This window comes from Chrysoperla carnea, chromosome 3, assembly GCF_905475395.1.
Source record: "Chrysoperla carnea chromosome 3, inChrCarn1.1, whole genome shotgun sequence".
NCBI classification, from domain to species: Eukaryota; Metazoa; Arthropoda; class Insecta; order Neuroptera; family Chrysopidae; genus Chrysoperla; species Chrysoperla carnea.
In genome coordinates, this window is record NC_058339.1 from 68,342,405 (window position 1) to 68,359,752 (window position 17,348).

The following is a 17,348-nucleotide window of genomic DNA, read 5'->3' on the forward strand; positions in this document are numbered from 1 at the left end:
TGACTAAAATTAATGAATATTTTTATCAAATTCTGAAAATTGATAAAACTCAATTAATGAGCAAAACAATTATTTCCAATTTCGATAATGCTCGCTTAAGTTAATTTTGATACCAAAATTTGGTAGAAAATATTAGTCGAATAGTCAAATGAACTAGATTTTTATTTTCAAGTTAATTTTTATTTACCTAATTCAATTTTATTGATTTTGACAGTACCCAACTATAAAAAATTTAAATACTTTTTATCACTTTTAAACTAATGGTAAGCTCAATGAATATATCTTTATACTGACAGATTCTATGTAATTAGTAAAAAGGTGAAGGTCTAAATGTTAGATTGGTCATGTGAACAACTGATCATCCAGGAACTGGCAGGAGTTCTGTGGCAAGTGTACATAGAATCATTATTTGACTTAAATCAATTTTCCCAAGGTAAACTGATCCAGCGTATAAGTTAGGTTAGGTTAGGCTATATTGGCTGTCCACGAAGGACACACTTAGGCTATAGAGCCCATTATCGATGTTTTTTTCCTTCCGCGCCTTCCGATAACAAAGTATAAAAATGTGAATTGCTATAAACTAACCGAATAGATGAGTCAAAAATCGATTCTACGAGTCAAAAAAAGTAGGAAATTATTTTTATCTTGAGTAAACCTTTCAATAATGTCCACTCAGAGCGAACACATGCCAGAGCCTGCACTAAAATAATTTTTGCAAAATAGATCTATGAATTTAAAAAAAGAAGTAATGAAGATAATAAATTAATATTATGAATAGTGTTTTGTTATAATATGTGCATATGAAAAGGATAAAAAAAATTATAAATAATGAATTATAATTTTAAATAGGTAGTATTTATTTTATAAGTGGATAGAATGTTTCAAAAGTCTCTTCCACGTGTATTTGGAGAATTTTTCTCACAAAAGATTATGATATTGGTTTTTTTTTCAATGCGTTTTTAATTACTCGGTCATTACGCAAGAGTACAATTTTATTTACGGATTTTGACTATTGGTTTTTAATCGGGGATAATCCAATAATGTTGAATAGGCCATATTACCCATAAAAATGTAAAACTAGACTTGATACCATGGCAAAATTTGAAAGTGAAATTAAAATTGATTAAACAACGAAGAAGTAATAAGCAATCAAAGATTGTTGCCCATCTCCTTTTAGCAAAAGAAAGTTTTATATGTAATCTCAATGGCGATACCCACGTATGACGTCATTAGTGGCTATCTTTCTCTTTGTTTAATTAGGAATTTTATATATTGTCGAATATTAGCTCAGTTGATTAATGCGTAACCAATTCCGTCCGCGGTATGCTTAGGGAAGCGGGTTCGGTTCCCGCCGTCGCAACAAAATTCATTTACTTAATAGCTGTGATGATCTGGTGTAGTGCATGGTATATGTATGAAGGAGGTGCACTCAGCCTCTGAAATTGAGGAGCTGATAAATGAATTTATCAGCGGAAAGGTGGTAAAACACATATATGGTATCACAATGGGCTCTATAGCCTCAGTGTGTCCTTCGTGGACAGCCAATATAAACTAACCTAACCATACTAGTAAAGATTTTTAAAATCCAACTTCATTTTTCAATTCAAAAATAGTAATCCCGAAAATAGAGTTCGATCCTCTTTTGAGGATGTGTGATTATTAAAAATCGAATTACCCAGACAAGTAAAATATAGAACGCTAACCTTTTGAAACACAATGTAATAATATTAATAGAATTTATACATATTTTTTGTTTGATTTTTTAATCTTAGAAAATCAGTTACCTTCAAAACTTGATTTTAAATATAACAAGCACAACTGAACAACAAAATTCGTAGAATCTTTGAATATTTTTAATTCTATATAGTTAGTATAAGATAAAATGTGGTGACTTTCTACAAAGCTGTTGTGTTACTACAGCGATTAGCTTATTAATTTATTTTATTCTTTAGAAATATCATTTTTTTATTAATAGTTATTTATTTTAATTTATTTACTTTTACACTTAAATCAATATTAAAGTAAGGTAATAATTATCAGAGGCCATAATGACTTTTTTTATACCGTGTATATACAAGTAAAATTTACAAGTTTTAAAAAAAACCCGACAAATTTGACGCACTTAAAACATAGCTACGAACACTCTTCATTAATTTACCTTTCAAACAAAACTAAGAAAATCAAAATCAATTCATTCGTTTAGGCGCTACGATGCCACAGACAGACAGACACACATACATAGCGGTCAATCTTATAACACCCCTCTTTTTAGGTCCGGGGTTAATAAAATATATCAAGGTATACTAAGTTTAGTCCCAAGTTTGTAATGTTTAAATATATTTTGATGCTACGAGCTTAATTTTGGTATAGGTGTTCGTAAAATCCATTTTCGATTGTCCGTTTGAATGCCTGTCTGTCCGTCTGTGTGCACGATAAATCAAAAACGAAAAGAAGTATTTAGCTGAAATTTTGATAGCGTGCTCAGGTGTACATAGGTCAATTGGATCCTGGGTTCGTACGACCCATCTGGTAAGCCGTTAGAGGTAAAACAAAAGTTTAAATGTAAAAAATCTTCGTTATAAAAAAATAAACAACCATTAATAAAAATGGATCACCTTTAATAAATTCTTAAACTGTGAGTTCCAGTAAATTTATCGATTGTTATCAGTTTAACGGCAAATTAGTAATTCAAAGTAGGTTGGCAATAAATAAGCAAATCGGTTAAATAAAAAGACATCAATGAAAGTTCCCAGGTGTAAAATCCGTATTATATTAAATAACATCTCTCCATACTAACAGTGAAATTATTTAACATAAATAAAAGTGTTTAGAAATAATGCGTAATTTTATCAACAATCCGGGTTCAATATCCAGCTAAAAAGTGTTATAATACACCGACCACTGACTGACTGACAGTGCAGTGATTCAGAATGAAAGTAATATATAATTTTTACCTTTCTGTTTGTTGACTATGTATCAATCAAATTGCATTTTTAAGTATGATAAAACTCAATAATTTAATGTATATACAATAATATTAACATATACCTGATTTTGTAATGACGTCAAAACGTGATTATATACGTCATAGGCTTTAGGTTATATTTTGTTCAACATTAATAAATTATTATCGTTGAGAAATATTATTACTTAAGATAGTTGTCGTACTACAATATTATCAAAAAAATTTCGGGTTATATGCGCGGTAAAACTGTACCCGCGGAGGCTACACACACTTCGAATAAAAATTTCCAATGATTAATCATGACATGCAGTTAACAAAACACAAAATTAATTTTTATAAAATATAAGGATTATTATTATTTAAAAAAATAAATTGTTTAAAATTATACATCAAGTCACGTGACAGCAAACACCAATCAGGTGTACTTTGAAGGTACTGCGTCACGCCATATGAAAGGCTATGCAAGTTTACAAATACAAAAACATGTAAACTTACAAAATACTTGTAAACTTGCATATACAAAATGATAGTATGTCACGGTTTGATGTCATTCAAGTCGCCATGATACTCTACACTGTATTAGAAGTAAATTTGAGTTGGTTTTTTAAAATGTAAAGGTAATTAGCTTTTTTTTTTAATAATACTTTCTTGGTGTAAATCAGATAGATACTCATGTAACGTATTAACCAATTTTTCAAATTGAGTAACATTGCTTTATATATTGTGTAACTTTGTCTTATTATATCTCAACAAAAAACAGTACAATAATTTTTTCTTTTTTTAAATTATAGAACAAATACATGAACAGTTAGTTTTTTTGAAAATTCAATCAAGATTAAAAAACTTCTTAAAAACACAACCTCTCCAGTGCTCTCCGTGTTAATGATCTGAACTTTAATTACGTTTATCACGAGTAAGAGACGATTAAGCGACAAATTTTGATGTTAATTGTATTATAATATCCTTAAAAGGCATACATTTTCTGACACTATGCCCATAGCACGACTATACTACCTTTAATTATTAGTTAAACGTCTCAAAAAGTATGACATTTATTGATTCTCAAATTTTATTTATTCTTCCAATTCAAAAATCTTCTTTTTAACCTTAGTCAACGTATCTCAATCTGCCTTTACCTTAATTCAGCATTGATTGGCATTTGTTTGCAATTTTATAAAAATAAACATATCATCGTAATCAGTTTCAGTGTAATTCACGAATTCCAGTAATTTTCAATTAAGTAAATAAATTTTGTCAATATTTGAATAATAAATTGCGTATCTGTAAATTAATAAACAAGTTCCCATAAGTCAGACTCTTAGAAGCCAGATTGATTAGCTTCTGATGGATTACATTACTGCGCTTGATAAATAATAGTAAAATTAATTTTCTAAAACTTTGCCCACAACACAAATTTACTAATTTCCATCAAATTAATATTAGTAATATTAACCCCGAAAATCAAACATTAAAATTCCAAATATATTTGTAATCTTAGCTTAACAGGTAATTAATTTCCTATAATTTACAAAAAATTTTCTACCATTAACGAATAAACATTTTATTGAGTCTTAAACTTTTTTCGAGGTAAATACAATAATTACAAGACAAGACAATTAATTTGAATGAAGTTGTCAAGGAACTTGAGAACGTCAATTTCAATTGTTTTTAATTAGACACGCTTCTCTAATATCATCATAGTCATCAAATTACATAACATTATTTATTTAGGACAATACCGTAATAGAAAGGTGTTTACTATATCTATATATCCGTCTTCGAACTAATTAAGTTTTTATATAAGGGGGAGTAAGATATTTTTAAACACTTTAAGAGATTTGAACTTAAACCGGATATAAATCATTTTAATTACAAAACAATTTTCAAAAAAAGATTAAACATTAACGTTTATTAATAATAAAATTAACGAAATTATTTATGACAAAAGTAATTATTTATTTTATATTTCGATAAATAATATTCTAATTAATTACAATAATATTATTAATTTTAATAATAATTAATATTATTGTTAGTTAAATGATTTTATTTTATTATAAATTATGATAATAATAATAAATATTGTCTTTGCCTGTATAGTCTAGGAAATACGGGCACTAATATCTAAATTATTGATGTAAAGAAATTTAGTAACTTAATAATCTCTAAAATATAATATCCTAATTAATGATATAGTTAATAATATTTTTAGTTAAATTAGTTTATTTTATTATAAATTCTGTTAATGGTATAATATTGTCTCTAGTCTGTATTGTATATGTATAGTCTAGAAAATATGGCCACTAATATCTCAAATGTTGAAAGTTTGGTGCCTTAATCTCTTATAGCGTATTCGATTTTTGCCAGATACGCATACATCTCAATGGAAAAAGTTTCTCCAGTTTTTTGCAATGTCCCATTTTATTTACTTTTACTGATATGTTAATGCAAGTGCTCGGTACTTTCGATTTATAAGTAATAACATATTTATCCAGTTCCTAAGCTAACTGCGGTCGTTTTCTTCTACATGGTCTTTTTAGAATAGGGTATTCTACTAGGTTTGAAAAAGTACTTCAAAATATTGATTTTCCTAATAAAAAGCCACAAAATAATATATATCGGTATAATAAACATGCATTCTTGCCATAAAATTAAATTAAAATTTAAACCTTTTTATTCTCGCAAACACGGTGTTAACCATTTTGGTGACGTAATATTGGTAAAAACATTACATAAACAGTCGTGTATGTAATTATTATATTTGTAAGTAAAGTTGATGGTAATATAACCTACAATTACTTTGAAAGCCATCAACAAATTTGTTATTAATGCATATTATTTTTGCCTATATGATGTCACATCATGGTGGCTCATGTTTTAGGCCACGTGATATACAGATTAAAAATTACGACTTTTAATTTTAATATAATTAAACAATAATGTGCTTTTATGACTCAAAATCAGTATATTAAAGTATTTCTGTACATAAAGTACCCTATTTTGAGAAGTTGCGCGTTGTCAAATTAGTATCCAATTGATTCCAAGAACATAAAGATATATGTCTACCAATACCACCTAGAGACCTAGACTATATCTATATACATTATGATTCATTAAAAATCAGACATATTATTTGGTGAAAGTTTTTTTTAATGTTTGTATATTAAATGTACAAATACTATTATTTTAAATCCGTTTTGATACTGGGTGTATTTACATTCTAATATATTATGTAAACAAAATTTTATGAATGAAATTTTTTTTTTGGGATTTTTGATAATTTTATGTAAGAGATTAGATTTTTTACTTTTAATAAAATATTTAATCAAGGCCAAACCAATTCAATGTATTGCAAACATCAACCACAAATTATTCCAATTCCATGACCAGGTAATAATAATCCAGCAATCTTTGATGTGAAGCAAATAATTTTGTTTAATAGTATTTATAAAAAAAATCAAGCCCATTAAATTTATTAATAAATCCAAACTGTTACATAAACAAGAAAAAATAAAGCAAAGCGGCTACTTACAGATATTATACCATGTATATATGAAATATACATAGTATATTAAGTTTCGTCCCAAGTTTGTAACGCTTAAAAATATTGATGCTACGAAAAAAATTTTGGTATAGGTGTTCATAGAATCACCTAATTAATCCATATCCGGTTGTCCGTCCGTCCGTCCGTCCGTCTGTGGACACGATAACTCAAAAACGAAAAAAGATATCGAGCTGAATTTTTTACAGCGTACTCAGGACGTAAAAAGTAAGGTCAAGTTCGTAAATGAGCATCATAGGTCAATTGGGTCTTGGGTGCGTAGGACCCATCTTGTAAACCGTTAGAGATAGAACAAAAGTTTAAATGTAAAAAGTGTTCCTTATAAAAAAATAAAAAACCTTTGTTTGAAACATTTTTTTGTAAACATCACTGTTTACCCACGAGGGCGTTAATTAGGTGCAAATTTTATAGTATGTATTAATATAGGAAAATCAGTTGTGTGTGTGTCTATTTAAAAGTGAATATCTTTTGTTATTTACGTGACGTCAAAAAAACAAACTATTGCGCATCAACACTGTCTATACATGGTATTTCAACAATTAACTCAGTCAATTGTTTGTTTTCACTTGTTTAACATTATATTTAAATTAAATTAATGGAAACGTTATTAAGTTTTTTTCTGAATGGTAATTTTTAATCCATATAGGTGAGTGTCCTTGAAGTTTCAAGACAATTAATGGATTAATTATCATTTATTCTAGAAGAAAAGGTAAACAAAGAAAAAATCTCGAACGAGCTACTTGCACTCGAATACTTACTTGGATGTATAATAAATGGTTCGGAACTATGATCTGGACGCCACTTACATCATTTGTTAGAATTCTACCAAAAAAACATTTATAATCTACTCCGATAATTCTCAAGAAAAGTCTCTCTTGCAAAGTAACGATTTAAATTTTTGTTTGTTTGTTATGCAACTTAAATCTTTACAAAACAGATAAATGGCGTCAGGACTTTTATATATTTTAGGACGAGGCAAATTATTAAGGATGTACGAGTACCAAGGCAATTTTAAATATAAAGCTTGATTTTTTTTAAATATGAAGTTGGACTAAGTCTTAATCAGTTCTTAAAGTTTTAGGGGGATTGCCTGATTATTTAAATGAGTAAATGACTTCAAAAATAGGCATAATTAACATTGGTTTTATGGTAAAACGATAGATGGTGATATTTTTTCATAGATTTCTCCAAGTTAATACCTTAGTAAATTATTGAAAACAAAAGAAACCCGTTATGCCCGAGTAATTAAGGATGTATATTTTTTTTCAATTTTGATGGTGAATTATGTTATAACTTGACAATAGTAAGAATAAAGTTTTCATTATCTGGAGTAATTTTCAAATTATCAAAAATTTGGTTTTATTATCTAGCTTTCGATAAGTCGAAAACTAAGGCAGATATCAAAAAAATTTTATTCTTATTTTTCGTCTACGTTCATAAAAAAACAAAACACATTTTTATTTACATACTTTATTATAAAAAAATTTACGGGACTTTTTATCTTAAATAATGAAGTTTATTTTACTTTCATCCAATTATTGCTTTAGTTCGCTATAAGGTATTACGCTTAAAAATTAAATTTACGCTTTTACTTATTAATTAAATTAGATTAGTTATTTCAAGGCCTAACAATTATATTCTAATCAATTTTTCCATACTTCTATTATGTAGGTATTTTAAGTCATTATTATTAACACCTAAACATATTTGTAAACTACAAAATAGTGTTTTTAACTGCCATATTTTAAATAGTTTTCACATGTTTTATAGTGTTTTATTAAATATAATTGCGCAATTAGTGGATTTTAATACTCCCATTTCTAAAAACTCGTAAAGGACAATAAAAAAAATTTAATCGAAAATATTGTCGGATAGATAATGGAAAATTATTATTTTTTTATGGGTGGAAATGAAATTTGAACTATTTATTCTTAGAATAAAAAATAATCATAAACCTTTATTATACTTTGTATGTATAAAATATATCAAGGTAAACTAAGTTTAGGCTCAAATTTGTAACGCTTAAGAATATTGCTGGGAGTTTGAGTTATTTAAACATATTTTTGAACTATAAAATAGTTAGTGTTTTTAACTGCCATATTTTAAATAGTTTTCACATGTTTTATAGTGTTTTATTAAATATAATTGCGCAATTATTGGATTTTAATACTCCCATTTCTGAAAACTCGTTAAGGATAATAAAAAAATGTAATCGAAAATAATGTCAGATAGATAATGGAAAATTATTATTTTTTTATGGGTGGAAATGAAATTTGAACTATTTATTCTATTCGAAAAAATTGTCGGATTGCAAAGTATTTTATAGGTGAATGCGGAATTTGAACTATTTTCTCTTAGAATAAAAAGTAATAAACGATAAATATAAGCATTTAAATTATACAAACACCTTATATCAGGTTTGTTTCATCGATTAAATAAAATGCCCCCGCCCCCCTAAAAAAAAACTTTCACCTAGTCCTCCTTCGCTCCTGATAAACGTATCAAGCTAGAAATAATTTGGGAGAATACTTTTTTCTAGTATTTCTTTCAGCAATTTTTCTAGATTTCTAAATGAAATGGAACCCTATAAGCTCAGGTGAACGCTACACAACTTCCCATAATTTATTTCAAACGAAAAAATCTGGATAATTAAAATTTCGCGTAAAGTGAATGTGTTCTATGTCATCCAATCAAAAATGGGTCTTAACCAGCAAATTTTTTGTTTTTTTTTTCAATTTTTCTCGAACACGATAACAGTAATCTTTTTGAAATAGCCCTCATTCGATTCGCATTTTTAATACCTCTATACCTCTTGATATATTTCAACCCCTCGATAAGAAATGCATGGCGTTTATTACAATGCTGATATGGTATAGGGACAGATACCCTAAACAATACTGTATGGTATAAAAGCCCTGGCACCACTTATGTTTGTAAATAGTAAGTTCAACTCGTCAGTATATGATCTTGAGTCCCATACTACATTGCCGATAGCGCAATTGTTTTTCCGCTATAATTTTTGGCGCGTTTATCAATACGCATTATTGAACTTCGATCAGTATAGGTGTAAACGCTGTGTTTGTTGCTCGCGTTTTACCACATTGATCGTCACTCTATTATTCTTAACCTATTTTGTCATTTTAATAAATATTACTGGTATGCCATTATAGTAGCATCAGTGACAATACAGTGTTAAATAGTGTTATTCGCCAGAAGTATTGTGGGTATCACTCACTCTTTGGTGAGTGATACCCACAAAGCAACTTCCAGAAAAAACTCCAGAAGAAAAAACAACCCGAATTCACTTCGGAATGACAGCGCCCATTTTAGTTTATTTATATACAATATATACAAACACCAGATGAACTCTCGTTCTATTCGGAGATAAGATTTTTAGAATTGTTTAAAATTAATTTTAGAAGGATGTATTTATTTACATTTTATTGTTATAAAATGTAAAAATAAAATAAATAATTTTAAAAAATTATGTAAAACAATGTTAAATAATACATAATAATAAACAATGCAAAAATGATAAAGTTAATAATTAATTACCAAGTACTTGAAATCAGTCAAGTTTATTTGTAAATTTTTATTATAATCTGTCTGTTCCATTTTAATTTATAACATACGTTTTGCATATTAACAATATTTTATCTCGTCTATATTTATTTATTTATCTCTCATACTGTGAAGTGATCTTTGATGTGAAATAATAGGTACACTAGATGAGAAAAATATTGACACAAAGTATGATTGATTGTACACACATAAAACTGATTCTACAATCATTTAAGTATTTATCCAAGAGACTCGCGTTTTCTATGTTCGGGTGGAATTTTATAATTAATTTTGAAGTAACTTCCCGATGAGCTAGGGACTTGAAATTTGGAAAGAAAAAGAAACACGAAAAGGAGGAAGAGATTAAAAAACGTTTTTTGGGGTTCGGATAGAATTTTTTAATTGATGTTAAACTAGCTTCTCGATAGAGACTTCAAATAAAAATAATAAAATAAAAAAATTGTACCATGTTTTTATAACGAGTTAAAAAGTATAAAATGGATTCAGGAATAGCAAAAATGGGTCTACTTTTCTATTGGAATCTGGAAATAGAAAATTTTCGGTATCGTTATAGTAGTTCTAAACCGAAAATTTCATCCTTTTTCGGTTAATGCTTTTTGAGTTAAGCGAGATACATAAGCACGTATACTCTATGTTATTAAAATCGAAACAGTTAAAATAGAACATTCTAAGTGCACGCATAATATGTAATGTTATAGTAATAACGCTTAGATGAATTAGAAGATTTTAATGAAGTCGAGTATACAATCGGAACTAAATTCAAAATAATTTATAGATGCTTAATATTAATCGATAATTCCTAGCCTTTTTCCGTTGAAAACTCCGTTTTTCCGTGAAAAACTTTTTACAAGGAGGTAAAAATACCGGCTATTTTTTTGTTTTTTAACAGAATATATGAGAATTAATAACACTAATAGAATAGGGTATTCTACTTTGTTTGAAAAAATACTTCAAAAAGTTTATTTTCCTAATAAGAAGCCACAAAAAAATCTATTTCGGCAAAATAAACAGGCTTTCTTGCCATAAAATTAATTAAATTTTAAAACTTTTTTATTCTCGCAAAAATGCTGTCAGCCATTTTGGTGGCGTAATATTTGTAAAAACAACAGTCGTGTATGTCATTATTATATGTATAAAAATAAATTAAGTTGATGGTAACATAACCTAAAATTACTTTGAAAGGCATCAAAAATAAGTAATTAAAGGATGTTGTTTTTGCCTATATGATTCCACATCATGGCGGCTCATGTTTTAGGTCACGTGATATACAGATTAAAAATTACTACTCTTAATTCTCATATAAAAAAACAATAATGTGCTTTAATGACTCAAAATCAGTATATTTAAGTATATTTCATGATTTATTTTTCGATACCGAAAGTACCTACCCTATTTTCTCATTTACCCAAACCCGATCATAATGAACAAATGAATTTTACAAAACTTAAAAAACCTCGATCAAATGCAATTTTTTCCTTGTAGCTTTCTCCAAAGTGAATAGATTTTCTTGAAACATAGCTAAGAACACTTTCCATTAAATTACCTTTGAAACAAACAAAAAAATCACTTCATCCGTTTAGAAGACAGGCAGACGATTCATTTCATGATCACCTTGATCTTTCCAACATTGAAATATTTAAACAAATATAGATAGGTATTCTAATTTTTGTTGAGGTGTGTCAGTTATCTTTGCTAAGATTATAAAATGAGAATTTAAGTAGTTAGACAGTACATGCACAGAAGTCTCAGTAACATATTATTACTACTGGATTAGTTGAAATAGAGTTTATAAAATACATGTTCAGTTAAATACGTTTTATTTTTGTGAGGTTCTATTTATAAATTTTAGTGATGTCTCTACAACTAACCATTTAGTACAAAAATAATTATAATATCGTAAAATTTTAATGTCGACGAAGCATTATCGAATTATATAAATAATTGACAGTTTGAAAATAATGTTTTGTAGTACAATTTTGGACCACACATATTTTAAAAGTGTACTGTTGTGTATATTAATTAAATACAATTAAAAATTAGTTTTTATTTCATGCTATTGTGCGGTGATCAGTTTTAATAGTGTATCACTGTTTTAATAGAGTGTATCACTGTTTTTATGTGTAAATTGTATGGTCTGCAGGGAAAAATATGAAAATTTATAGAAAGGGAAATCATGAACAAGTTTAACAACTTATCAAGTAAAATTTTAATATTATTCGTTTTATTTATGTTTAGAAATGTATATAATCGTAGCAACATTGTTATCTAACTATTTACGAGACATTCCAAGTCGGGTTAACTCACCCACACTCATTGGATTGGGTTGAGTTAACATGTTGGAGTTTCAAATTCAATTTATTCATTCTTTTTTTAAACAATACAATATTGTAAAGAACATGTCATTAAAAGGGATAGGGAAAAAGAAAGGGAGAAGGTATGTAGCTATGGCTGACTTTGTTAGGAACTATCCCGAAATTAACCTCGTGCAAACCTAATAGAAAACCATAGGTAGGATAGCCGGCTTCTGATACTAAAAGATCAAATTCCTCCCGAGTATCACTCATAGTGTGATTCGGTTAAGGATTTGGAATACAAGTGGTACTTAGATGGAGTATATAAAAAAAATTAAACTGTAATTTACATAAGTCAAACTAAAATATTTTCTCAGTTGAATAGATATGTTATAATATAAAAATAAATAATAAAAAAAAATCCATTTCTTTTAAAAAGAAACCAGTATAATTTCTCAAATATTTAAGGAATAGAAATCCTTACAATAGAATACTTATAAATAAATAAATGTATCCATAATACAATTTGCAAAGCAATTTGTAAGTCACCACAAGTAACAAAGTGTTTGTATTATATCAATAGATAGCAAATATAAAAAAAAAAAATTTCGTCTAAGGCTCATAGCAACACTTCGTCTAGAGAATACGGACAAATAGTCAATAAGTACTTCTTTTTTGGATGTTTGGATGGTTGTTAAGACTAATTCTTCAGCGAAAGAAATTCGTTTTGTAGCTTAATTGGCAAATAGAAAATTGTTTCTTTTAGCTATTATGTATAAAGTTTAAAAAAGTCACATCTAGATATTTTCAGTAAATTTTGCGCATACAGCCAATAAGCGAATTATTCTTTTATTTATAAAGAGATTTATAACAAAGGTGGTGAAATATCAGTATATTAAAAATTTTATTTATCACTTCACTCTTTGTGGTCTATTCTTAAATTTTCCTGAAAGACATTATTTTTATAATGAAAGAAGCAAGACACAGTAAGTCGACTCTTAATAACCCCTTCTTTGTTCTCAATCTCAATACCAAACAAAAACATCTTCATAACATACACACTATTCTCTATATACAATTCTAATAATTACAACCTGTATGTATTTTTAAAAATTTTTGGGGAAAAACGTTGCTATTTTTCTCATAAAAGATATGAAAAGGATTGTATTGCAAGTTTATCTTCTTATTTATAATTTCAAAGGTTATTGATCTTTTTTGTAATATATACTTATATACTTGTTAACTAATTTCACAAATTTTTTAAAAACAAAGACAGTTTCTAACCAAATCCCAAATAATTTTCCATCAATCAATTGTGTTATAACTTTACGATATAAGACGAAAAGTAAAAATAAATTATTCGATATCTCTGGCGTAATTTTCTAAATATTGAAATTTTCTTTAATTATTCAGCTTTCGATATTTCGAAAACCAAGGCAGATATCGAAAATTTTATTCTTAATTTTGTCTACATTAATGAAGAAAAATCAAAGCTGAAAATAAGATAAAAATAATTTCAACCCTAAATATACCCTGCTCGTACATCCCTGATATGAATGGGGACACTTGGTTTTTTTTTCTATGTCATTGCTAATATGATTGACTTGCTATTAAATTTTTTTTTTTATTTGTTTTTTCATTCGTTCTAAGTGAAAATTATCAAAAACTTTCAAAAAATGTCTTTTTGAGATTTCCCCGTAAGAGCAATATATTTTATATCGATTTTCAATGATTTTTTTCTTAAAAATTTGCATGGATACTTAAGCTGAAATTTGAATCGCATATTCTTTGTGTAAAAGTCAGCCTACAATAAATGTTTAAAATGCAACCTTAATATCGTTTCCAACATATATCTGCTGGATTCACCGAAAAAATAAAAAATAAATCTTGAGCCTTTAAATCAAACATTGTTGTCATGCTCCAGGCTCACGAATGAGGAGACAAAAAGACAAAATAAGTGCCTAGTCTAAAATCGATTCGAATTGGATTTTGAGCAAATTAAAAGCAGAGCAATCTGTTAGAAAAATTCAAAACTAAAAGAAATCTTTATTCTAATCTGATTCTCACCGCATGAATAAATAAATATACTTTTATTTTATTACAAAGAGTTCAAAACTTATGATTGTTTTTAATAAATTAATGATCTGTAGTTTAAAAAAAAAGGTCTTCATTTTTATGTCTGTATCTCGGTAGGTGGCAGCCTTGTAATATTCTAGTATTCACTAAATGTACACAAACCTTTATAAAAGCTTTCAATTTTCTGATGCGCATTAGTTTATTGAAAATTAAAACAAAATCAAGTATGAATTTAAAAAAAATATATATAAAAAAGCAACAAATCAAAGATATAAGATTTATGATTATAAGGAAAACAATTCAGAATATTTAAATATTAGATTGAAAAAAGAATTCTTAGTAACAATTGTTTTTTGTTTGTGTTTCATTAAGGGTTCCGTTCATCCGATATAAAAAGAAACCTTGACATATGTCTGCTTGTCCGTGTTTCTTACACGCCTATTTTACTCTTAATCCCGAATCTAGTAAACAAAAAAGGGGTAGATTTGGTCAATTTTACCGAAAATGGTTTATGTAAGCAAAATTGGCAAAGTTCACCTATTCACTGTATGGATTGCATTTATGACTTACATTGAAAATTAAATATTATTGTCTCACAAATTTAAATAAATAATTATGATAATTTACATTTGAAAAATGATATTTGTGCAATTTAATTTCTTACTTTCACAATTTTTAGTGCATTAAGTTTAATTAATTAGTGATTTTCAATAATTATCATTTGACATTTTCTATAAGATTAACATGTAAAGAACTCCAAATTAGTCATAACAGCCTCCTTTATCGCAAAAAATTTTCACCGGGAGCGCTGGCATCGATTGTATTGTCTCTACCATGACTACGCACACAACGAATAGTAAAAAATATCTTGGTGTATTTATTACATAGCACTAAAAACGTATTTTTTATTGGATTTCAACATAATTTGCTGCACAGTTTTTAAAAAATTTCGCTTCCGTAGTTACCGTTACCCGTGGCAACGCTGGACCCTGCGCAAAAAACAACAAACAACAAATTTCGTAGAAGTGAAAAAAATCAAAAATTTTAAAACTAATATTAGGAGAATATGTACTAAAAATAGTTATTATATTTCTAGACAATTAAGGGAGCATCTGTAAAAACATGTGTGACTAATAAATTTATTATTTAAAATTTAATATTATGGTAATTTTTTCAAATTCAAATTGTCTAGTATGTTTTTTCCTAAGCGGTACATTTTTAGTCCGTGAGTATATTTTTCGTCAAACCTAGACATAATAAGCTTGAAAATGAGGGGTGAATCATCAAGGAATAAGGAAGATAAGGGTAAGACAGAAAAAAACTTGCTATAGCAATAATATATATGATTTTTTTAAACCTCCGTGATTGGTTTATATTTTTGTTATTTAAAGTAATTAAAATTTTACACGTAACACCAACTTAAAAATTTTACGGAAGTTATTGCTTCGTACTAGTCAAATTAATTCATAAGCTTTGTTTGTTAAAAAAGAAAAGTTGCTGATTTGATTAGAATGGTATGACTTCGATACTATTATACTCTAATAGTTAAAACAAATCTTTAAATTTCTACTAAACATGGTAATTATTCGCACAGATCCATGTATGCGCGAGTCCTCTTGGCACTTGACCACCTTTTTTACTCATGGTCAAACATTTAATAAATATATTGTACATATCTATATCATCAAATGCACAATGGCTTCTTTCCGCAAGTAATAATTATTTCATACAGTTCAATTCACAGACTTTTATTTACTTATACTTCATATTTTATGTTTAACTATGTCGTATCTAAATCTAATTTGTTATTTATTTGCAATACATTAAATGTACATGTAAATGTTTCATGTAAATCAATGCAAAAAAATTTAAATATTGATTAAAAAATACTTACTGCCAAAAGTGAATAATCGAGAAGATTTTAAAAAAGAAAATATTTTTCGGATTCGGTTATTTTATTACTTAAATAAGTAGATAAACAAAAAGCCATCATCAATCAGTTCTATTAATATATTTCTGTATATATACAGAAATATATTTCTGTATGAGATCAATATGAGGCAACCTGTATACAGGCTATAAAATTATGACAGTACAGTAAAAGATAGAACGAAATATAGACCGAAAAAGTTTTTTTTCAAAATGGTGGGTGGCACTTCCGCCCTCCAAATTTGTAAGGATTTTGTGCACACGTGATACGGAACCTATTAAAAAAAAAAAAAAAACTCCTGTAATTTACTGCATTATAGACAAGAGTAACGATTTTCTCTATTACCTGTATTATAAGGATATAACTCAAATTGTCCAAAAAAAATTATATTAAAATTTTTTATATTCTTATCTAAAAAAATAAAATTGCACTATAGAGTTCGGTTTTTATAATACGAGATCTGGCAACGTTATCGAGAATTCATTTTTAGGCGGTCGAATTTGGAGCAAAGTACAAAATTTTGAATGTTTTCAAAATAAATATTTTTGTATTTTTTGATCAATTTTAAGCAAAAAAGTTAAGTTGTGATTTTCTCTCTAGTCGCTTAGTTTTCGAAATAAAAATTCTTGGAGAAATTAAATTGCAATATTCGGTTTAAAAAAAAAAAAATTATTTTTTCAATCTCTGAGGTAATTAGCTTAGCAAACGCAGCTGGAGCGATTTAAAAATAAAAATATTTCAAAATTACTTTAAAATCAGTTATGTTTGCATCATTTTTCGGAAGTGTGCTATAGTTAACGTAATTGTTCTAGGTTATCCTTGCCGTACTTCATCCCTAACTAATTTCAATAAGAAAAGAAATATCAAAAATCCAGCCATCTTAAAAACAATTATTTCATGATGTTACCAGCCCCCTAGTACCATTTCTACTTAGCAAAAATC

The 17,348-nt window shown here is 27.5% G+C and overlaps 1 protein-coding gene across 2 annotated transcripts in view; it reads left to right on the plus strand.

Moving 5' to 3' along the window:
• Window positions 1-12,161: 12,161 nt before the first annotated feature.
• Window positions 12,162-17,348, plus strand: part of LOC123296653 (embryonic polarity protein dorsal-like) — a 31,336-nt gene continuing 26,149 nt past the window's right edge. Inside the window, exon 1 of one of the 2 annotated variants that reach the window (XM_044878215.1) lies at window positions 12,162-12,307. Coding sequence is in view for 1 of the 2 variants with exons in the window: in XM_044878214.1 (XP_044734149.1) it covers window positions 12,283-12,307 (25 nt within the window). In the remaining variant the exon portion in view is untranslated. The remainder of the gene's footprint in view (window positions 12,308-17,348) is intronic. The other variant, XM_044878214.1, reaches the window with a different exon arrangement.